Source organism: Podarcis gaigeae (assembly GCF_964106915.1).
Source record: "Podarcis gaigeae genome assembly, chromosome: 17".
Taxonomy (NCBI): Eukaryota; Metazoa; Chordata; class Lepidosauria; order Squamata; family Lacertidae; genus Podarcis; species Podarcis gaigeae.
The window spans coordinates 31,038,397-31,062,141 of record NC_139694.1 but is presented as its reverse complement, the minus strand read 5'-3'; the positions used below and the strand labels follow the sequence as shown (position 1 = coordinate 31,062,141).

The following is a 23,745-nucleotide window of genomic DNA, read 5'->3' as shown; positions in this document are numbered from 1 at the left end:
TTGCACCTACCTGGGGACGTCTCAATACAAACAGTGTACCAGTTAGAAGATCTTGTTGACTAGCAATGAAGAATGCGTTCATACTGAAATACTTGCAAGGAGATCCATGCTGTCAGCCTTGTGACAACTTCATTTCTTGAGGAAAGGTACATACGCCATACTTTATAAAGCACCTAATTAGCATGACCTATAAGATTTGACCAAAATGCATAGTACTTTCATTATATAGTAGTAATTATTATTATTATTATTATTATTATTATTATTATTATTATTACCCCAGCCACTCTGGGCAGCTTCCAGCAAAATATTAAAATACAATGATTCATCCAATATTAAAAGCTTCCCAAAACAGGGCTGCCTTCAGATGTCTTCTAAAAGTCAGATAGTGGTTTATTTCCTTGAAATCTGATGGGAGGGTGTTCCACAGGGCGGGCGCCACTACTGAGAAGGTCCTCTGCCTGGTTCCCTGTAACTTCGCTTCTCGCAGGGAGGGAACCGCCAGAAGGCCCTCGGCACTGGATCTCAGTGTCCAGGATTACATTATATAGCAATGGTGAATAACTACAAGTATGTTCACATTTTCCACTATACTTCTTTAAAAAATTTAAAGCTTGCATTTTATTATAATTCTGGAGTTATCTCTCGCAAAAATGAAGAGCAGAATAACGAAGGATGAACAACCATCAGTCCACCTCAAGAATGAATTTCAAAACTACCTGCTAGCTACAAAGTTATGTTCAACCTTCACTGTTGCAGGCAGCATGTCTCAGACTTCCAGAAGCTCTTAAGTAGCATATTTTTGTTTTACAACAAATGCGTTTTTCAATTCTGTCTCTTAAAAAAGTTATTTACACTTTTTATGGATTGTTTTGTGTGCATCTGTCTTGTTAGCATCGCTAATTTGGCTGTAAATCACAGCACAGCATTCTATTACTATACAAGTCCATTTAGAGACAATTCAATTTTTTGGTTATAAAAATAGTTTAGTCAGCTAATTGTAAATTTGATGATTTTAAAAAACCTGATTTAAGATGAGAGTTAAGGCTCTCATATACTGGCTCATGCTCCACAAAGTTCAAATACCAGAAGTGGAGACTTGATAACAGGTATACCCTGAAGTCAAATTGTGCTTGCTTGCAACTTTCCATCCACGCCTCCACATTTTTCCTTGGTCCTTCAGCTCCAAATCAAGACATTTTGGGAGGGGGGGTGCCTGGGACCAGCAGTCCCACCTTCTTCTTGTCTTGTTTTGACTTGCGAAGTATCTGAGCCCAACTCTCTTGCTACAGGGATCATCTTGTGACCTTGCTCATGCCTCTTTGCGGGTTACATCAATAATTGGTGGCATATATTAAGAGTTGGAGACAGGGGCTCTCTTTAAGCACCTTTCACAATCCTGCTGGTGCTGCTCAGAGAAGGTTTTTGTATCTAAGTGGCATGAGGGTTCAAATTTCATGCTATGGATTTTGTATTGCAACCTGAAGAATGAGAGAAAAATAAGACATTCGCTCCTGTAGTGACGTTCCCACCAGTAGGTGTGCTGCAAGACATCAAAATGCTTTGGAATCGGAGATGCTTGGGGCAGGAGAATAAAAATGGGCTGAGTGATTTGGCATCACAGTTTAAATGAAATGAAAAGTGGGACGGGTTCAGGGCACAGCTTTCAATGCTTCCCTTTTTTTAAGGGAAATTCCCTTATTCCGAATAGGATTCCTCGAAAGAAAAGAGAAAAGTTGACAGCTATGGTTCAGGCCCATCTTCCTGTGCTTACTACCTCTAGACAAGAAGCACTCTCAAAAGGAAAAGTATGTTACCAATCTTCTTGTAACCCAAGACCAATGACAGATTCAGGAGAGGACAAGCTCCAATTCAAAGACCATTTATTGAACCACAAGACAATGGCCTACACAATCTTAGAAAAGGGGTGAACACTAGCAGCCTCCCATTATGCCAGGCATTCTCTGACATCAGGAAGCCCAAACAAAGTCTTTTTATAGTGTGAGCGCACACACAGCTGTTTCTTGCCGCCAGAAACCAGCTGATCTGGGATGCAGCTATGGGAACTGGCAGCATCCTGCCCTGAAGAGCAGTCAGTGGAATAGCGTTGAACAGTTAGCTCGGGCTAATGCACTGCCACATCCAAGGAAATTTTAACGTACTAAGAATGTGAAGTGAAATGCAGCAGCCCATCTGAAAGGCTATTTGGGGTTGGGGGTTTCTATTACTCTTGAATGTTCAACTTTAATCTCCAGTGAAAGTACCAGGAGTGTATTTCAGAAGTCCCTCAATAATGTCTATAGTGAGGGCACAAAGTAAACTGCCAGGGCAGTGCTAAATTCTTCCTTTGCCCACTTGTTCTGCACAGCCCTCTCCCAGCCTGTCTCACTACTGATATCAGAGCTGAGCAGTCTGCTGGTGTAACTGTGGCGGGAAGAAGAGAAGATGCACCACCCGTGCCCACTTGAAATGCAAATGTGCTTCATCACAGCATGGAACACAACACTAATCTGCCACCATTTTGTAATTTAGGCCCAAGTTATACTTGTGAAATTTCTCATATCCTAAATCTAGTAAGGAATTCCCAAGGTGCTCAAGTCCTGAGCAGAAGATAAACAGAGAAGAATTCCACCAGATGTATTCAAGAGCTCATGTGCTCTGCAGGTCAGCCTTCTATAATCAGGAGTTTACTTGCTCACAGTTCCTAACATTTAAAGATACTTGAAGAGTCTTGGAAAGGCAATAATTTCCTCCCAAGGGAATAAAATTCGCCACATTCTGCTTGCTTTCTGCTGAAAATCGGAATGCTAGATCGGGGACACACTAGCACCAAATGAGTGCAAAACCAGGCCTTTTCACCCTTTGCAGATTGCTGACCATGGGAGTCTTTAGCAGTGATTATACTCCTCATGTAGTCATGCCTGAGGAAAATCAAACCCAGAAGCCTGGGTGGTAAAGATTACCAATTCCACTAGGAGAGTTTTCTTAATGCCCTTAAGTATTGGGGGCTTCTTAGGGCAGGGAGATTTCATGGAAAAAGCAGAGGCTAGGAGCCTCTCAACAGCAAAAGTGGCCGGGGCGTAGCTGCTTCCAGCCAGACCAGCGACTTTTGCTAAGGCACATGTTGATGACGTCTGATGCAGAATATCAAAGTTTTAAGGCCAAGAGGCAAACTCCGCTGCAAGCTGTAGTACATTGAGAAGCACCGGCCCTTCATTGTAAACAGAGGAGCTATTGAAATGTATGAAGAACAGCTGTTTTTGCTTGTTGTGTACTGCCTAACAACTCCAATTCTTGCACTCCCTCATCCTGCTCTCAATTTCGACAGGTTGCCACCATCGCACAAGGTGTGGGGGTGTTCAGTCCCCACCCCAAATCCCTCCCTTACCTTGGCTGTGATATTTTAACCCCTTCTGTAAAGAGACTCATGACAGAAATGGCAGCTACACTTGGGACAGTACTGAGCTTTGGCAATATGGGTGTTGGCATTCTTCTGGACACCTGCCCCGTATAGGTAAAAAGGGGGTGCCATTTCTCCTCCTGCTACGTCCAGACTCTCCTCTTGTCCTCAAAGAGGCTTTTCAACATGTACACCTGGAGAAATGACACCACCAGGAGCACAGAGAGATTGACAGCTGACCAGAAGTTGACTCGGCTCAGGTTGCTTTCCTGTAAATTGCGGTCTCGAGCTTCAAAGGCTCGCAGCAGGGCCTGCATCTGAATGCTTCTCTCCAAGCGGCTCTTCATCGTTTCAATAGATTCCTACAATGGTGAGAACAAAGGAGAATAGATGTGTTTGGAGCAAAGATGTGTTTTGGGGCAAAGGAAACCATTGTAGCCAAATTCAAATCACATGGAGTCAGATTCTTCACCTAACAAATGATCAGGCACCATGTCTATTATTGTTAACCAAAAAATTTTTTGTCGTGACCATCAGAACTTAAGCACAAGTATTTCAACATCCATTAAAACGCCATGAAGAATCACTGTGCATTCATGTACCACAACCCCAGAGATATTCCTGACAGATCTGTACCTTCCCTTTACGCTGACCCAAATAATTCTAAGATATTGAAAAACCTTTCCTGGCTGGATTAAAAAATTACTCCTTCTGTTGCCTTTGCACTGTTTCAAAGCAGTGAAAATGCAGGTTTGCAATGATTGCCAAAACCTATTAAGAGTAACAGCTAGTTTCATTTTCTTCTTTAACCAGAGTACTAAGCCACAAAGGCGGTAACAAGAAGACACCTGCTGTCTGCATTTCTGGTCTCAAAGTCCACGTGTACCAAAGTGCCTGGCAAGTACTGCCACTACCAACAATGAGACCCAGAGCTGCTTAGCTTCAGCAGGGTGATTGCACATCATGTGCCTTCGGACCACACCCTGCGCACCATGAGTTGGACACAGTATTTTCCCCTGATGTGCAGCTGAGGAGGAATTTTGTTAGATGTACCTTTTTTAAAAAACAACAAAAACCAAGATTCCTGGTTTAAAACAAATACTACTCAGTTAAACAAGTCAGCTTTGTAACCTTATGACTTGAAATTGGCTAGTTGACCAACTTGCACTGTTAATATTAATCAGGAGCCTTCCTTGAACCAAGTCACCCTCTGGTTTGGGGAGCTGAAAAGATTTCTGCCATATAGGTAATGTTGTAAAATAAAATAAATGGGTCTTGAAACAACAGGGAGCTGCTTTCTGAACACAATTTCTGGAACACAGTGGAAGGGCTTTGATTAACAACTACCTCTAGTATTAACCCAAAATTACTCATGAGTCTATTTCAAATTTATGTACCTATGTAGTTGATGGATTATTTAATTTCTATACTGCTTAATATATCAAAAATGTATCTATGTGGTGTACAAAAAACTGAAGGCACAACAGGTATTTTTTTAAAAAACGATCGCGAAACTACAGTGTTACATATAAAAATGCTACATTAATACAAAGTTACACACACAAACAGACACTAATTCACACAAGTGTGTCAATTACCATGTTCACCTCTTCAGCAAAGCCTAAATGGTAGGTCTCTTAGGGGCAAAGCCACAAATGTGAACATCCTAATTTATTAAGCCACTAGCCACGTACTGACAGTAATGATGGGAAGATCCATTCCACACATAGGACTTGGGTTGATTTGCAGGGCTTTGGCCAGCGCTTCAGAAATGCAGGTACTCTTTCCCACCCATCCCCATCAGGCATGGGGCATTTGGAAAAGGGGAGTGAAGATCCAGGAAAGGAACTAATTGTTAGGCTCCCATTGTGGAGCATTCCTCCTGCATCAGCTAAATACCTGGAAGCCCAGGCAGCAGCTGACCCCATCTGCTTTGTCTGGCAAGGTTACTCTGTGCACAGTTGCAGAAGAGTGGAGCTATCCTGGTCTCTTTCCCATCGAATGCCACTGTTATTCTGCCTAACTCCACCACATCTCAGCACTAGGCATTTCTCCTGTAGCCTCTTTGCCCACCTTAATGTCTTCTATCTTTATGTCGAGCATCTCCTCTGGTTCGGCCACTTCTGCCCAATTGTTCAAGTCCTCATCTTCCTGGGCGCTGTCAAAGATCAGTTCAAAGAACACCAACTTCTCCGATATAGTGCTGAAGGAGTTGTCGAAGCACAGCTTGTAATCTCCTCCCTCCGTAGGCTCAATGCTGAAAGAAACCAACAAAGAGGGTGATGAAGGCAGATATATCCTGCAAAGCTGGACTAGCCAAAGTGCATTAAACAATCATAATCAGATACACAAATTCTTCATATTTTTGCTACTTGTAAAAGCACCTGGACCATGGGCAAGCAATGGCTTTCTCATGAGTATCCCAGCGGGTATGCGCGCCTGGGGGGGGGCGTGGAGGGTGAATGGAGCCCACTTCCAGCCCTCGCATATGCTGTGGGAGTGACCCCCACTGCCCACCAGAGCCAAGCAGTGGCACAGGGCTGGCAGGGAGGCGAGGAGCAAAATGCACCCCCAAAAAAATTCACCCAGAGCCACTGCCCCTCTGGCCCTCCCCACTCAGTGCCACTTAATTATCCTTCACTCCAAAGCATAAAAGCAGCATGACTCACGTGTGAACCCCATCCGATCTCCGGTATTCATCAACCAGCAATGTGCCTGAAGGACTTTCCAAGGAGAAGTCAACGTCCAGTCCTGCTCCACCAATAACCTAAATGGCAACAGCAAGAGTTGCATGATGGAAAGAGCCACTATGCCCAGAAAAGCCACCAATGAGAAGTGGCAAATGGCTACAAATCTTTATTTGAATATCAGGCAACCTGCTGGAGCTGAGCAACTTTTTAAAAACCCAGCCCGCTTTGCAAGACTGTTCTGAGGGTAACTATGCTGGGCAACTAGGAAGGAAACAATAAAAACTCCGAATTTGTTTTAATTAGTTTTCACAACATTATAAACCAACAAACACATAAGACAAACAAACATAAATCATAGCCTTATTAAAAATTACACTTATTAACATTGTTAAGTAATTTCCTCGCTTCCCCTTGGTTGAATTTCATTGCAGGTCCTTTTAACGGTTTTCCAAATCACAGTTATTATAAAATTTAACTTAAACATTAACATCCTTAGATCTTCACATTATGAAATTAAACATATTAATTCATCACTTAACTTAAATAAAAGTTAAGTTAAGGAAACAATAAAAACTTGGCAAGGCAATGGCAAACGGCTTTTAAGAGGGATCTGTCAGATACATTGGCTGCTCAAACTGTCTCGAAAAGTTACAGGGTTTTGTTTTACTAGAAGAAAAAACATGCGAGTCATCTGGCTGCTGATAAATCCACACAGAACGCAATACTTAAAGGCTCCATGGTTCCGCTGGCTTAAAACGCAGCCAGGTCATTCATTCCCACCCAGTTCGGATCAAAGCTGGTTTGGTGGTGGCGCGGGGGGGGGGGCGTGTAGGGGAAGTGCATACAAAAGCAGCGTTTCCTAAGAAAGTGATACGGATCGCGACTAACGTCCTCCTGGATGCGGAGCAAAGGGCAGCGCTGTGCGCGCACAGCCTCCGTCGCGGTAGCCAAGGGGGAACTCCACCTTCGGGGGCAGTCTACCCCCCCGCTCCCCTCTGCCACCAGCACCAGGGGCTGAGCAGGAAGAAGAGGGCCGGTTGCCCCCCTCCAATCCCCATGCGCCTGGTTTTGGGGGCCGGATTGTGGACCCCTACCCAGCCTCACCTGGTACTCCAGCTCCATGGAGCCGTTGCCCGGCGCGCCCTGGTAGAAGCACTCCCGGCGCCCGGCCGGCAGCAGGAAGGTGAACTCGGCGTCCTGCGGCGGCGGCGGGTGGGCCTGGCCGGGGACCCCTCGGGGCGCCCCCAGGAGCAGCAGCGGCAGCCCGAGCGCAAGGGCCGCGGCCGCCGCCATCGTCGGGGTCCTTCCTGGCGCCGGAAGGAGAGCGGGGCCGGGCCGCCTCCTTGGAGAGGAAGAGGCGGCCGCGCTCGGGCGGGACGCCGGCGCCGGAGGGCGCGCACAGAGCAGCTGCAGCCTCGCGCTCCGACGGGGCCCGGGGCCGCATTTTTCTTTCTCCCTCCCTTCTGCTTATTCCTTATTCGATTTGTCCATCGCTTTGTCTTTCTCAGGGCAAGCCGAAGCGGCTGATCGGACAAACTCGGCGGGCAGAAAGCCGCGCGTAAAGGAGGCAGCGTGGCTCGTGTTATCCGCTGCATGGAGCCCATCCTCTTACAAAAATATTTCCGGGGTCCTTGGCCCATTGCAGAATTGGTTCCCCTGACTGGCCATGGGCGCAAGAGACCCGACAAGGGGTCTTGTCCTCAGGCATATCCTCCAACATTGAATAGGGGCGTTCTTTTCTTCCTTTCTTTCTCTTTCTTTCTTTGCTAAATTTTTATTTTTTTCTGTTTTACATTTTAGAATATTCATATAAACAACCTTAAATCAATGACTTCCCTTCTTCTCTTTCCGTGGTTCAATTTACATACCATAAATCCCTGCATATTTTACATAAACTAAACCATTCAGTATTCCATTCTTACATCCATCAAAACTTATCTACACTGTTGAATTTATCTTGAATGATGCCAGCGTTTTTAAATGTGCACAATTTTCACCCATATATTCAATAAACATTTTCCAATCTTTTTTAAATGTGTGTTCTCCTTGTTCTCTTACTCTATACATTGTTGTTATAACCCAACCATCTGACTGGCCTGCTCCAGCCATTCTATGAGTGGCTTCCAACATATATAAAGACATAATAAAACATTAAAACAACTTCCCTATACAGGGCTGCCTTCAGATAGTTACTTATCTCCTTGGTTCTAGGTGTTAGAAGAATTCAAAGGTCTCCAATACAGAATAAAGGTAAAGGTACCCCTGACTGTTAGGTCCCGTTGCGGATGACTCTGGGGTTGTGGCGCTCATCTCGCTTTATTGTCCAAGGGAGCCAGCGTACAGCTGCCGGGTCATGTGGCCACATGACTAAGCCGCTTCTGCCAAACCAGAGCAGTGCACGGAAACGCCATTTACCTTCCTCCCAGAGCGGTACCTATTTATCTACTTGAACTGGCGTGCTTTTGAACTGCTAGGTTGGCAGGAGCTGGGACTGAACAACAGCAGCTCACCCTGTCACGGGGATTCAAACCGCCAACCTTCTGATCGGGAAGTCCTAGGCTCTGTGGTTTAACCCACACAAATATTCATAAATGCACACATATCTAAATATATAACCCATGTGTCTGAAATAGTACAGGAGAGCCATCCTGAAGTCATTTTGACTCTCCCAATGACCTGAAATATTCCTCTGCTGTAAGGGAGGCAAATAGGGAAAGCCTTCCCATTGTCTTTTGGCTTACAAATCCTGTCATTAATGCCACGTGGGAGGTATAGTTGCGTATTCTAAACAGTGCTGGATCTCTGCCCATGGCACCCTGTTTCATTGTCATGGGGAGCACTCTGGGTTCTGCAGGGCTAGACAGGACACTCTTTACAATAGGGAAGCTCTTACAGTAGTTACAAAGCAACCAGTGATTGTGCATTTGTTATGGCAATGGATTTGAGAGGGAAACAATAAAGTCATATTCGCAACAGGAAGTTGAAAGGTCTTGTAACTTTGGACAGATTGCAATTTCCTCCTTAGGTGGCGAAACTCCACATTAAGCAAATTGCCTTCTCTTTTTTTGTTCTTTCACATCTTGCAAGGAATTTGCAATGAACAGTTGGCTTTTTCCATCTCTGTTTACAAAAGATACAAAATGCTCCACAAAACCATGGATCTGAAAATTCTCTTTCTTCTGCTAGCTGGTATGTTTTCTGCTATTTTTTAATGCCTTCTTTTGTGCAAGGACTTTCTGACAGCTACCCCAAAGGGAGAGGGGAAAAAATGAAGGGAGGGAAAACTAACCAGGTGTTAGCTTGTACGGTAGGCAACTTACTGTCAATGTTACACTGAGATGTTGACTCTTCGAGTAGGCTTCGGCCTTACTAAACCATTGGATGGGATTCTAAGAAGACCTGTTACAAAGAGGAGGGCTGAAGGTGAGGAAATATTATTTGTTGTTAAACAGCCTGCAATGCTCAATTGAAAATAAAAAAAAAGATTAGAAGAGGGAATGAGGCTTTGCGAAAACACGGGTAATCACAATTGTGGCCTAAATAACAAATTCATATCTGACAAGGAAAGCGGTCATAAATAAACAAAGCAGGCTGGAATTTTTGATAGCGTTCTATAATATTCAGTTTGGGATAGTGCCCTGTTGCACACTTTCATGGAATTTTGTAAGGTGTGTGTGCAAGAGCACAAAACCAAACATCACCATCTCTATCATTTTTCATATGATTCTTGTTTATATATTACAGCTGATTCCTGTTTATATAATTTTGATGATAATTTTGATGATGATGTTTTGCCCAAGCATTAATGCAAAACATCAGTACTTTTTCTTTTATTGTTAAAAAGCTTTCTAAATAACTAAAGCATTTTATAAATATTAAAAAGCCTTAGGGAAAGCTTTTCCCATAGGCCAAAATTTGGATAGGTTCTTAAAACGACGTTAGAAGCACAAGAAGGGCAAAGTAGGTTCACTGCTCAATTCAGAAGCTGAGAAGCTTGCAAGCATAGTGTGAATTTTGCTCTGCGGCATTCGCAACGTAAGGGGAAGAAATATGAATTGGCCTCCAGGAGCCCAACAACATCATATGTAGCCAATTTTGTGGCGGAGCTGAATGGATTCTGCTGTGCAGTTACATTATAGAATGGTTAGAATCATATATTTGTAGAATTGGAAGGGACCCTAAAGGTAAAGGTACCCCTGACTGTTAGGTCCAGTCGCGAACGACTCTGGGGTTGCGGCGCTCATCTCGCTTTATTGGCCGAGGGAGCCAGCGTACAGCTTCTAGGTCATGTGGTCAGCATGACTAAGCCGCTTCTGGCGAACCAGAACAGCTCACAGAAATGCTGTTTACCTTCCCGCCGGAGTGGTACCTATTTATCTACTTGTGCTTTGACGTGCTTTCGAACTGCTAGGTTGGCAGGAGCAGGGACCGAGCAACGGGAGCTCACCCCGTCATGGGGATTAGAACCGCCAACCTTCTGATTGGCAAGCCCTAGGCTCTCTGGGTCATCTATTCCAACCCCCTGTAATGCAGGAATCTCAGCTAAAGCATCCCTGACAGATGGCCATCCAAACTGTCCTTAAAAACCTCCCATGAAGGAGAGGCCACCACCTTCCGCTGTCGGACAGCTCTTACCGCCAGAAAGTTCTTCCTGATATTTGGTCAGAATTCCCTTTCTTGTAACTTGAAGCTATTGGTTCCAGTCTTACCATCTGGAGCAGGAGAAAACAAGCTTGCTCCATCCTCCACGTGACAGCCCTTGAAGATGGCTGTCCTCTTTTCTCTCAGTCTTCTCTTATCCAGGCTAAACATACCCACTCCCTCAACCGTTTCTCATAAGGCTTGGTTTCCAGGCCCTTCATCATCTTGGTTGCCCTCCTCTGCACACATTCCAGCATGATAATATCCTGCTTAAATTGTGGTGGCCAGAACTGGACGCAGGACTCCAGGTGGGGTCTATTGGTTTGCTGTACTGCTTCTCTCACTTGAAGACCTGAGCAGAAAAGGAGGGCAAGAACAGGCCCCTCTGATGTAGTAATTGTTGGAAAGGGGAAGTTACAGCATTCAGAGCAAAGGGCAGGAAAAAGGCATGAGTGGCAGGCAATTCCAAACATTTATATTTTATTGAAAATTTTCAGTGGACAGATAAAGTGAAATAATTTGAACAAGAAGGGAAAAGAAGGAGGTTTGTATCGATACATGAATTTTGGGTTTTCTGAGCTTGGAAGCAGGGTGACAACAGAAGCTTGACAGGAAAAATATTGGGGCAGGGTGTTTTGATCATTAAGTTATGTCCTCTTAAAAGGCTGGTTATTCCACAGTAAATGCCCAAGGTGGAAACAACCTTAACTAGACAGCCAGTCTGAAAGCACCCAAAGAACACTCCACCCACCCAGTCTAAGAACACCAACTCTGAATTTTCTGAAAATTTGACCATAATACTTATGCCTGTTTTTTGTTGTTTTTTTTTCATGATTTGAGAGCTCACAAAAACTGATCAAGACAAGGTGAACATCTATACCACATCTGCTGTAGGAAAGACTAGCATTGCTTCAGCAGATTCCTATTCGTACAATCACTTGGCTGTGCCTTTTGAAAGTACCACCTCGTTACTGATGAAACTGCATTATTATTATTATTATTATTATTATTATTATTATTATTATTATTGAAACCTCACTCTTTCCATTGTGCTGTTTCAGGCTCTTTGGTGGCTTCCAGCCTTCTTCCCTCTCCACTTATTTTTCTGGATGTGCTTTCCGACATACTCAACGAAGGAGACTCCATTAAGATTGCTTGTTTGGCACCCAGGCAGTACAAGGATGCCTTGTTTTATTTGTTCAAGGTGAGCCACGGGGAGCCGCTGCAGGTTGTGCATGCCGCAGAAGCACAGCACCAAGTTATTTTCCTTCTGGAGAACATCACTCGCAGTGACGGAGGGCAGTACAAGTGCCAGTTTGGCATCTACAATGGAAGTGCATTGAAACCGTCTGAGTTTAGCAACCTCCTTGAGATTACAGTGGAAGGTGAGTGCTACCAAAGCTAGATGAGCTCCTTTTGGGGGATTGGTCGCACCCGCACCGCTTGCAAGCCATGATCCACATCATGCCCCATTGTAGAGGCTATACCAGAGCTTTCCAAACTGTGTGTCGTGACACTGACATGTTAGTGTGTCAGCTGCAGTGTTTAGGTGTGTTGTGTGAACACTTCCTGTGCTCCTCCTGGGGCTGGAAAGGGGTTAGTTTAACCTCCGGTTTGCTAGGAAAACTGAATGATGCATGTCTAAAATGTATCATCGGCATTAAAAGGTTGGAAAACCCTGATCTACATAGTATGGTGAGAGTCTTGACTTTTGGATTCTAGGGCAGAGGTTCCCAAACTTCCCCCCCGCCCTGGGTCACACTTTCAAAATAAAAATTTGCTCGCACCACAACAAATATATATATGAATGAAATACACTGGGGGGGGGCACACAATTCCTAGCAATGCTTGATTTATAACATAGAACACAACTAAAATAATAAAAAATATGTTCCAGTGGTGTCCAAACTTTTTTCAAAAAGAGCCAGATTTGATGAAGTGAAGGGCCGTGAGGGCCAACCAAAGTTGTGCTTTTAGGATTGAACTTGTTGAGGTTTTTTACAATGTTATCCCAGGAAATAACCTCGATAGGTAGGCCGGATTAAACCGACCAGCCCCCGAAACAGACTTTTGGACATGCCTGGTTACTACACTGCACTGAAGTGTTAAAATGCTTCTTTGATTATCCTGGAATCTTTCCCACCACACTTGCCATCCTCTTCTGCCACATCAGTGTTGCGTGCCACAACCTTCGAGAACCATTGCTATAGGGAAAGGGTTGGGAATATGTTCACAGAATCACAGACTCATGGAGTTGGAAGGGACCATAAGTGTCACCTAGTCCAACCCCCTGCAATGCAGGAATCTTTCACTCATGGTCTCAAAACCATGACCCAGAGATTAAGAGTCTCATGCTCAACCAACTGAGCTATACCTTGGTAGGGATATCCCTTGCTCTGGCAGGGTTTTCACAATATTGGTCAGGGCCTGCAATTAGCAGCTGACAAACTTGGAAACCTGTTGGAGCACTAAAAGGGACCACCACTGATTCATTTCCTAAGCCCTCCTCTTAAAAACATACAAACCCTGGCCTGGTATTCTTAGAAGTGCTGGGCAGTCTAGATAGTATGCTGAGGATCATGATTTCTCTCCCTGGAAGGTGATGGGACAGAAAGGAAACACAAACAAGCCATAATGAAAGATTAAATTGATCTATGAAACCCAGTGAGCTTTGTGGCTGAATGGGTCCTAGATCAACACTTTAACCGTTGCACCACAGCAGTGTATGTATAAATTTTGTATAAATTTTAATTGGTAGTGCAGGTCCATGGTGGACTGACTTTGAGGATGGGCAGGAAAACGCAACCTGGAGACATTCTGTCAAGCTCTGCCCACTGGTGTGACTCATGCGCAGTGGAATAGCAATCAATACCCATGTCAGGAACGTGGCTCACCACAGCGCAGGGGAAGAGTCAGGCTCAGAAATTGAGCTAAGTGAGAGAGAGAGAGACAGACTCTGCAGATGAGAGCTGGCTGACAGAGCCGAGAAGGGGCAGTTTGACTCCCGCTTCCAGAAGAAGACACTGTTAGCTCTCAAGAAGCGGGAGAATTAAGAGGCAGCCAGAGTGTTGCTAGGCAATCAGCAGATAAGCAGAGGACTGAGTGTATCAAGTGAAAGTCAAGTGAAAAATAAGATCAGAAGACAACAGAAGGGCAAGAGGGGAAGGACGGGAGTTTGGCTTCCTTCCTGCTGTGGGAGGAGCAAAGATTCAGACTGACCAACTATCGTCAATGTGAGCAGGTGAGAAGCCGTGCTCTGGATGTGTTTTTTTGTAAATAAACATACATAAAACTGCTGGAGACTCATTACTTCTTATCAGGGCTTGCTTGCCTGCCTGAGATCATTGCAATCCAAGACTGAAAAAAAGCCAGAATATGTAGAAGCTGATGTACCAAATGTGCCAACAGAAAAATTGGATCTTTTAATTATCTGGAAGCACCTTTTTTTCTTTCCCTGGAGACCCTGTTTGGCTCTTGTAGGGGTGGGGAGACGACTAATTTTAGCAAACCAATATTTCTTTTACATTTTATACATTCCTCTCAAAAAGGAAAAGCTGCCCGGTCATCTCTTCTTTTTCTTTTTTGTTTCAGCATCCAGCTTGACCACTTTCCCTCCAACAGCTCAGCCAAGATCTGATTCAAAAGGTAGGCGCTAAAGGGAAGATAAGCAGTGAGCGTTTGGGAAACGTGTCAGAGGGCTGCTGGGGAAATGTTTGGGGAAAGATGCACGGAAGTGCAGCCGAAAGGCCTTTTGGAGCTTACCTGGGTCAGGATAGGGGAGAGAAAGAGGACAAATACACACACACACTGATCCACACTCCAGAAAAGTAGATTTGTATTTTCTTGCTTTGTTCTCTTGCATTAACTGTAGCTGACTTGCTGCCTCCATTTCCAGGTCCTTTCTGGGTTCTCCCCGTTGTCCTGAGTGTAGTTGGAGTACTGCTCCTGGCTGTGATCCTGCTGGTGGCTGCAGTTGCATTGAGACGCTGTATGTGGAATTCAGAAAATGAATATGTCTAATCTTCCTGTTTAAGGGCACTGGCCAATAAGGATGATGCCTAGCCTAGGTTGGAAACCTCTAGGACTTTCTTACAGACCCTGTTTCACTTTGTGGCCTCTTGGTATATTACTTGACGACAAAGATTTTGCCAAAACAGTCCCTAACCGTGAGTGCACGATATGCGACACTGATGGAAATCTGGATAAGGGGGTTATACTACTAGACAAGCTTTAGCTGTAAAATATCTGAAAGATTTATATTCTCTCTGCTCTGAAAGGTAATTACTTTCTTAAATGGAGAATCCAGATGACATCATTATCAGCCCATTGCAGACCAATTTTCTTTAGTAATATACAATATGAGCAGGAACAGCACTATTATGGCTTTCTAGGGCTACTGTGTCTTTAATTAGAAGTTTCCTCCTTGTAACCTCTGTAGTTAGTTCCTTCCCATTCACTGTGAGATTCGCCTTGAATTAATCAGTTACCGTACTGTTTTTATGCAGAGAGGCAGAATATTTTAATTACTGGTTTCCTCTTTGCAGCCAAATAAATAACTCCTTTTTAAAAAAAAAACACTGTTTCATCTAATTGCAACTGTGTGTTTAAAAAGAAAATGAATACTAGTATCATCCTCCTCATCCCTTGCTTCCTGTAATATCTCTCCTGATTAAAAGCTTGCCACAAGATTGTGACATTTTGGTTGGTCCTAATAAAGATATCATCCAACTATAAATTTCTGAGGTTTTTTTCTTATGGACCAACACTGCTACCATGTCTGTGTATGTGTGTAAAATATGTGAATACTTATTTTTGCATCCTTTTTTCTTTATTGTGCATTTTCCCCATATTTGTTTCAATTAAAAACAAATTTCAATTTAAAAAAAACTTTAGCTGCAGAGAGGAGACCAGTAATTAGCCCCCACTCCAGCAGCGAACAGGAACTGACTAAGGAACAATTTAGCTGAACGGGGCTAATATAGGGACAGAAGACGCAAAGAGGAAGCTTCTAGTTAAAGGGGAAACTGAAGAGGACCTTTGCTGAATGGGACTTACTTCTGAGTAAATATTATGGCAGTATTCTGGCCATGGGGCTAAGCATTACTAAATAATAAAGTTATATTATTAATTGCCATGTAGAAACACCATTTTAAAGCCACTTCCAGCTGATTATGGAAAGCAATGCCTCATAAATGCTAAAGGGTCCTATGGTGTTGTAGGAAACACTAGGTACATTTTCTTACTAGCGGTGGTGCGCAGTCGGTGAACATGGCAGACTAGGCCAGTCCCCCAAATGTTCCTGGTAAATTAGAGTATTTAAGTCTTAAAGTCTGGTGCTTCCTTCCCAAAGCCTGGGAAGCTTCTACCTTGCTTAGGGAGGGAGGCATGATGCTCCAGACAGGGTCCAAGAGCCCTCCTGCCACCTTCCCACAGCCTGACTGATTTTGGGAAGGAGGCAGGAGGTCTTCAGCATCCTGTCAGAGGCGTGGCTCCTCCTTCCCAAGCCCAGAAAGATGCTCACCTGTGTGACATTTCTCCCCCTGGTGCCTGAGGCCCTATCTGTTCTCCTATGAAAAATTTCACCACACGCCACCTCTGAGTAGTTTCACCTTAGTATTCACATTGCTGACCCAGTTCCGGTTCATAGCTGTCAACATTTCCCTTTTTTTTTTTAAGGGAAATTTCCTTATTCTGAATAGGATTCCTCGCAAGAAAAGGGAAAAGTTGACAGCTATGTTTCCGGTTAGTTAATCCTTGTCAAGGTAAAAATGCCCCCATCCCCACACCTTGCCATTTCCACATCTGGCCAGTGTGTGAAGTGGATTGCCAAAACGTGTGCAGATGGCAGGGAAGCGTGGCTGCTGCACGCATCAACAACCCCTCTCGTTGGGTGCATGCTCTTGAAACTCCCGGATCTCTGTTAGGAATAAGGCCTAGAGCTGGCTATGAAGGGGCCCGCAAGGACAGAGCAATGTATGCCCAGGTATCTGCAGGGCGGTAAGAAAAGCCATTGTTATGCATGGGGGTAAAAGGCAGGAAGTTTATAACTCCTAGAGGGTCACAAGCTGGGTGACGTATGCCATAAGCATGGCATGCATCTCCACCCCCACTGTCCAGCCCGGACACTGAGGTCCAGCTCTGAGGGCCTTCTGACGGTTCCCTCACTGCAAGAAGCGGAGTTACAGGGAACCAGGCAGAGGGCCTTTGGGGTGGTTGCACCCACTCTGTGGAATGCCCTCTCAGCTGATGTCAAACAGATAAACAGCTACATGATTTTTTAAAGTCATCTGAAGGCAGCCCTGTTCAGGGAAGTTTTTAGTGTGTGATGTTGTGTTGTACTTTTACTATTTTTTGTTTGGAGCTGCCCAGAGTGGCTGGGACAACCCAGTCAGATGGGGGGGGGAGCATATAAAGTTGTTGTTGTTGTTGTTAAAATTGCAGCCCTCAACTGGACACAAGCAGTAGGGACTTTGTACCCTCAGAGTGCCTAATAATGACACGACTGCATTTCCTTTTCTGATACTTCCCTCTTGTTTCTTCCCATTTTACTAGTTAAAGAGAGAAGAAAGAAGCAAAGGTGAGAGGGGCTCACCCCCATTTATACAGTTTCAAAAAACTTTGGTCAAGGTGAAATATTTCCGATGTGTCCTGAAAGTCGGGGGGTGCAGCGGAGCAGACCTGTGCCTGGCTAGAGTATGGAGTTATCTGGGCAGAGGCAGAGAGTAGCTTTTCCCCTTGTGGATGTTTCTCCTGAGGGGCTTGCTTTGAAGAAAGTTTTCCCCAGCTAAGGGCTGACGATCAAAGAATTGTAGAGTTGGAAGGGACGCCGAGGATCATCTAGTCCAGCCCCCTGCAATGCAGGAATATGCAGCTGTCCAGGGATTGAACCTGCAACCTTGGCATTATCAGCACCATGCTCTAACCAGCTGAGCTATCCAGGCACAATAGAAAAGCAACACGGAACACAAAGGGGTTATATTAGATGCTTGTCCTAGAAAGGGTGAAGGGCGAACAAGCAGCCTTGCTTATAGCGATCACCACACTCCATGCAGCAGAGGGCAGAGCTTACTCTAGTTGAAATCTACTTGTCTATACAACAGACCCAGGAAACGGGGTCTTGTCCCTGTGCCTGAAAGGATAAATCAAACCTGATAAATTAGGATAAATTAGCCTGGCGGTAAACTGATGTAGGCAGCTTTCTTTGGGAGAGCTAACAAGAACTGCAGAATTGCAAGATATTCCCGTTAGTTATATATATTTTTATTTGCTTAGGGTACTGGACTCCTGCTGGACAGAAACAAGCTACCCCGCCACAGGTATGTTAAATGTAAGTGCCAAGGACGTGTGACTGCACATTTTCCGTGGCTGCTTCTGTTTGCATTTGTGTATCAGAGGCAGGTGAAGCATCAGCCGAGAGAGATCAGTGGTCACAAATACCACCTGAATGCTGAGCTTAGGACAAGACCCAGCAATGGGGTCAAGGATATCGGTTGTGCTCTTATCCCTGAGCAGGGCTCTGCAACTTTATATTCATTGGCATGCAAAAGAGAGGAGCCCATTCACTTCGCATCACAACCCAGATTTTGCAAGTGATGGTTTGCTTATCATTGGCAACGTATTATTTACATCAGGAACTGAAGAAATACAGGTGAAAAATGAGTCTGGCCCAGTTAAAAGCAGACAAAGCCAGGAACAGAGGAGGAAAGGACTACTGCTCATGTTGGTGGCCCAATGCCCAGAAAAAAGAAAGCTTTGCCTTAGCAAAACAAATTCTCTCCAGCCCAAAACCATACTCTACAAACAGGGGGAGATGCAGGCATATTACATACTGTGTTCCATTCCTATTATTGGTATCTCTAGACTACTGTAAGAGAAACCTTGTTCCTATGTTATGTTGCTGTGCTGACAGTGAGTGGAAAGGTCCAGAGAGAAAGGAGGGACAGAAAGTAAAGTAGCAGAATAACTTTTAAATTCATTTGTATTGAATGCTTTCCACCCCCTTTCCTTTTTTTTTCACTGAAAAAACAAAGATTACACCCATCAGTTCAATGAAAAAGAATTAGAGTTGGTGTTGATAATCTTACCACTACATACCATAACTTCCTTGATTCTGTGCGATCCCACATGATCAATGTGTTGTTTGGTTGCTTTTAGATGTTATGACATTTGTGTAACGAAAGTTTATTCAGTTATCAAGTAACCTTGTTCACGCTGCTTCTTCCGCAGAGACATCCTTTGATAACTCCATGTACACTATTACAATGGTAAGTTGTTAACACGGGAGCCAGAAGTTGGAATCTAGTTGCTTTTAGGAATTGAGATCAGAGAGTTCTGTGGGCTATTATAAAGCAGTCTCTCCATTGCTAGGAATAACCCTAAGGCAGTCACAAAAAGAGCTGGGTAGCAAGGATATATGTTATGGCATCCAATGTATCACGAGAGAGAGAAATTTAATGGTGATTTGGCTGTTATGTAAAGCTCATTCCCATGGTTTAGCTCTTCCCATTCTAGTCTTTTTTGTCTCCTTAATTTATCTCCATCTTGGCATTTTTATCTCGCAAGAAAACGGACCAGGAAACTATAGAGAACAACGGTGCTTGGATCTCATCACCTACAAGTACAAGACTTTCATCCCGCTGCTCTGTGGAAAAGCCAGATTTTTGTACTTTTAGAGGATCAGAATGACCTTTCACTTGATCACACGGCTCAGGATCTCTCTGATAATCTTCCTCCCTGACATCCATAACCTGCAAGTTGTTCCTCTCAGATCATCAACAGAAACAGAGTTCATCGAGTGTTTTTGGCCAGAGTCTCCTGGTCCCTGCCATCACAAAGTTCCATCTTCGCCTTTCTAAGTTCTCTTCCACTGCCAATCACACATTCGGAACTTGGGTCATGTGGAGGTGGGGAAGATGTTGCCGATTCCATCCATTTCTGGAATTCCTGATTTGGGAAAAGTAGGAACAATAAGGATGAACTTTGAGAGTTCTTCAGCTCTGGGGCTGTGGCAAGACTGGAAGGAGATGAATAAAAACTGGGTGACTTAACCTTCAAAAATAATGCAATTGCCTGCATATTTGCATGTTTGAGACAAAAAGAACAGTTTTTATTTTATTCTGCTGAAAACAGCAGCATTTGTATCGCATATCCTCAGACTTTCTTTAAGTGCCTGCAACCAAGTGTTTTGCTTTGCCTTCTAAAAACACTGGGAAATTGAGAATAACTTTCCAGGATCAAAAGCAATAGTGCATTCTGGGGGCACCTTAAAGACTAATGAACATATCTGTTGTGGCATAAGCTCTTGCTGAGAAGAAACTGGTATCTGCAGTGGCTTGCATAATATTTTCCAACTGTTCCTTTGCCAGGGAAACTGGTCCATCAGGCAGGCTGCTCTTTTGGTTCAGCTAAGATGGTTACTACTGATCCTTCACTTGCATACATGTAAATTAGTCAGTTGCCTTCCCTCAGCAGGCAACAACATGAACACCGCTGTGGGGTGGGGTGACTACAGCGGATGGGGTGGGGTGGCAGCAGGGTGGGGTATGCTCTGGATTTGGGTGAGAAAATGTTGGAGAGTATGCTTTCCCCTACTGCCAATCTGCTGCCATACCCTACTGCAGCCTTTCTCAATCTTGGGTCCCCAGACTTTGTTGGACTACAACTCCCATCCTCCCTAGTCCTGGTAGCTAGGGGTTATGGGAGTTGTAGTCCCTCAGCCCCTGGGGACCCAAGGCCACCCTCGTGCACCCTGCACACAGGAAATGCCAGCAGTGGCTAAGGAACTCTGGGGACAAATTTGTGGAAGGTGTGGCTATCAGTTGCTCCTGCCAACCTAGCAGCTCGAAAGCACGCCAGTGCAAGTAGATAAATAGGTACTGCTGTGGTGGGAAGGTAAACGGCGTTTCCATGCACTCTGGTTTCCGTCACGGTGTCCCATTGCGCCAGAAGCGGTTTAGTCATGCTGGCCACATGACCCAGAAAGCTGTCTGTGGACAAACGCCAGCTCCCTCGGCCTGAAAGCGAGATGAGCACCGCAAAACCCATAGTCGCCTTTGACTGGACTTAACCATCCAGGGGTCCTTTACCTTTTTACCTTTCACCAGCCGCCACTGCGGTGTTCTACTTCCACTATCGGAGGCAGCCCACCTCTGAATGCCAGTTGCTGGCAATTGTAGTTGGAGAGAGTACTCTTGTGAGCAGATTTGGCTTGCAGGATTCCTGTATGCACCTGGTTGGCCACTGTGAAAAGAGTTCTGGGCTAGATGGGCCTTTGGCTTAATTCAGCTGGCCTCTGGGCTAGATGGGCCCAGGGCCCCTCTGGGAGTAAGGGTGGGATATTAAATAAATAAATGCAAATGTTCTCAGACAGCACGCACTTCTTGAGAGAGTCACATGGAGAGGCATACACACCTAACTGCAAAAAAAATTCAGGATGCAGCGCAACATTGCAGCATCCTAAAGCAAAATCTGGGCTCCACAAAATCTGGGCTGCAGGGACCATGGAGATTCCTCTCTTTCCCAGTTTGCAGTCTGCAGCATCCAGTTTTGAATCCAGATAGAAGGTGCCATTCTTTTGGAGTGTTTCTGGATTTAAACTTCTGTTTGTTTGCCTTGCTAGGAAGTGAGCGAGGTCTAGGACATCTGATGCCAAGAACGGGGGCTCTGGGCTCTGGTGACAACAGCAGCGGTGACCCTGCATTCTTCAGCTGTGCTGCTCCTTCCTCTGCATCTTAGATTCCCTTTCCAGCATAAAACCTACTTTTTTAACCTGTATTGGGGTAGAAGATGGACCAAGCAGCTTGGCAGATGTATTTGGCTTCAGCATAATCTCTTGAAGTCGTTTTCTGTCTCAGTGAAAATGAGAAGCATATTCTAACGCACAAAAACACCCCAAAAAGAAAGTTGAGCTCATCTGTGTGTTACACTGAGCCTTTCTATTTAAGCAGCTATGTTTGAGGAAAGTCTACTGACCACTGCAAGGAATGTACCAGCTCATTAAGGAGTGACTATGGTGTTATAATGGGATGTGAGTGGCGCTGTGGTCTAAACCACTAAGCCTAGGGTTTGCTGATCAAAAGGTTCAAATCCCCGCAATGGGGTGAGCTCGGTCCCTGCTCCTGCCAACCTAGCAGTTCAAAAGCACGCCAAAAAGTGCAAGTAGATAAATAGATACCACTCTGGCGGGAAGGTAAACAGCGTTTCCGTGCACTGCTCTGGTTTTGCCAGAAGCGGCTTAGTCATGCTGGCCACATGACCCAGAAAAACTGTCTGCGGAGCGGACAAACGCCGCAACCCCAGCGTCGTTCGCAACTGGACTTAACTGTCAGGGGTCCCTTTACCTTTTTATGGTGTTATAAGTTGGTATTTCAGGATGTGGGTGGCGCTGTGGTCTAAACCACTGAGCCTCTTGGGCTTGCTGATTGGAAGGTCAGCGGTTCAAATCCCTGTGACGGGGTGAGCTCCCATTGCTCTGTCCCAGGTCCTGCCAACCTAGCAGTTCGAAAGCACGCCGGTGCAAGTAGATAAACAGGTACCACTTTGGTGGGAAGGTAAACAGCGTTTCTGTGCTGCTTTCCATCACGGTGTCCCGTTGCACCAGAAGTGGTTCAGTCATGCTGGCCACATGACCTGGAAAGCTGTCTGTGGACAAACACCGGCTCCCTCGGCCTGAAAGCGAGATGAGTGCCACAACCCCATAGTCGCCTTTGACTGGACTTAACCATCCAGGGGTCCTTTACCATACCTTTACCATTTACCTATATTTTGGCTTTCAGGGCTCATGGTGCAAGGAGGAATTATCTTGAAATTAAGCCTAAGTGAGGGCCACGAATGGAGACAGATACCAAGAATGATGCTGGTCAGTTAATTTGCACAGATAAATGGGCTCAATCCCCTTTTACTTGTTATTTCCTTTATTTTTACCCTACCCTTCCTCCAAAGAACTCAAAGTGGCACGCATACTGCTTCCCCTCTCACAACAGCCTTGTGAGGCAGGTTAGGCTGAGAGATAACTGACTTGGTCAGGGTTGCCCTGGGAGTTTTATTGCAGTTGGGATTTGAACCATGAGTCCATGTCTCACATTCTAAGCCACTACAGATTTCCCCGCTCTGGCGCTGCAAACTATGATGCAACAGGAAGTGAGTTTAATGGAGAATGACCAATATTTCTCAACACTGGGCAATTCAGACTTCAACCTCCCTGGTCTCAGAACAGCTGCTGCTCTCAGTTCTCTGCTCTATTTCCAGAACTGCTCTCCTCCACACAGTGTAACTTTATTTCTGTTCACACCATACTTGGTTCCTTTGTCCTGCTACAAACATCTCCTTGAAGCTTTGGTGGCCACATCAACCACTTTGCAGAATGAAGCTGCGCAGGAACTGTACCACTTCAGTGGGAGATTTGTATGTTTGTGAGCACTTCCTTGCAGGGGCAAGGAGGAGGGGACTATTGCATACAGGCAAAGCAGCATGTCAGAAGGGGTTGGTTTTAGCTTCCTGGCAACACTGTTTTTAAATTTTGATTGTCCCACCCTTCCTTCTAGAGGGAAAAGCTCCCCTGTTGCCTCTGCGTTCTGTTAAGCTTCTTCGGGGGGGGGGGGGGGAGTGTGGACCTTGTCAGTCAGTAAGTAAATACATACATACATACATACATACATAACATCTTTGTCTATCTTTTTTGTTGAACTTTATTATTGTTATTATAGAGTGCATAGAATAATTACATTAAGAAAACCAAAACGCAAAGCGGTCCCTTGCGCATCTGCCTTATATGGCCTCTGAACTTGGAGATTAGTCAATGACAAGACTTCTCAAAAGAACTTGTTTAGGGAAGTTTTTATTGTTTAATGTGTCATTGTGTTTGTAATATTCTGTTGGGAGCCGCCTAGAGTGGCTGTGGCAAGAAGCGCGGCATGTAAATAAGAAAATATTATTATTATTATTATTATTATTATTATTATTATTATTATTCAATCCCCTGGCTGCTGCCACCACTTCTTTATGGCAGTGCAGTTT

At 44.8% G+C, this 23,745-nt stretch overlaps 2 protein-coding genes across 2 annotated transcripts; one reads left to right on the top strand and one right to left on the bottom strand.

Annotated features, from left to right (window-relative positions):
• Nucleotides 1-1,866: 1,866 nt before the first annotated feature.
• Nucleotides 1,867-7,483, bottom strand: TMED1 (transmembrane p24 trafficking protein 1). Its single transcript, XM_083719897.1, has 4 exons — nucleotides 7,195-7,483; nucleotides 6,070-6,167; nucleotides 5,474-5,657; nucleotides 1,867-3,762 (listed from the first exon to the last, which is right to left on the bottom strand). Exons 1-4 carry the CDS (start codon nucleotides 7,381-7,383, stop codon nucleotides 3,544-3,546), a joined length of 690 nt encoding a protein of 229 aa, XP_083576023.1. The 5' UTR covers nucleotides 7,384-7,483; the 3' UTR covers nucleotides 1,867-3,543.
• A 977-nt stretch (nucleotides 7,484-8,460) lies between these two features.
• On the top strand, nucleotides 8,461-23,396 carry LOC310835100 (protein HIDE1). Its single transcript, XM_083719847.1, has 8 exons — nucleotides 8,461-9,279; nucleotides 11,793-12,116; nucleotides 14,323-14,376; nucleotides 14,627-14,719; nucleotides 17,284-17,308; nucleotides 18,004-18,047; nucleotides 18,958-18,995; nucleotides 19,294-23,396. Exons 1-8 carry the CDS (start codon nucleotides 9,231-9,233, stop codon nucleotides 19,414-19,416), a joined length of 750 nt encoding a protein of 249 aa, XP_083575973.1. The 5' UTR covers nucleotides 8,461-9,230; the 3' UTR covers nucleotides 19,417-23,396.
• The last annotated feature ends 349 nt before the right edge of the window (nucleotides 23,397-23,745 follow it).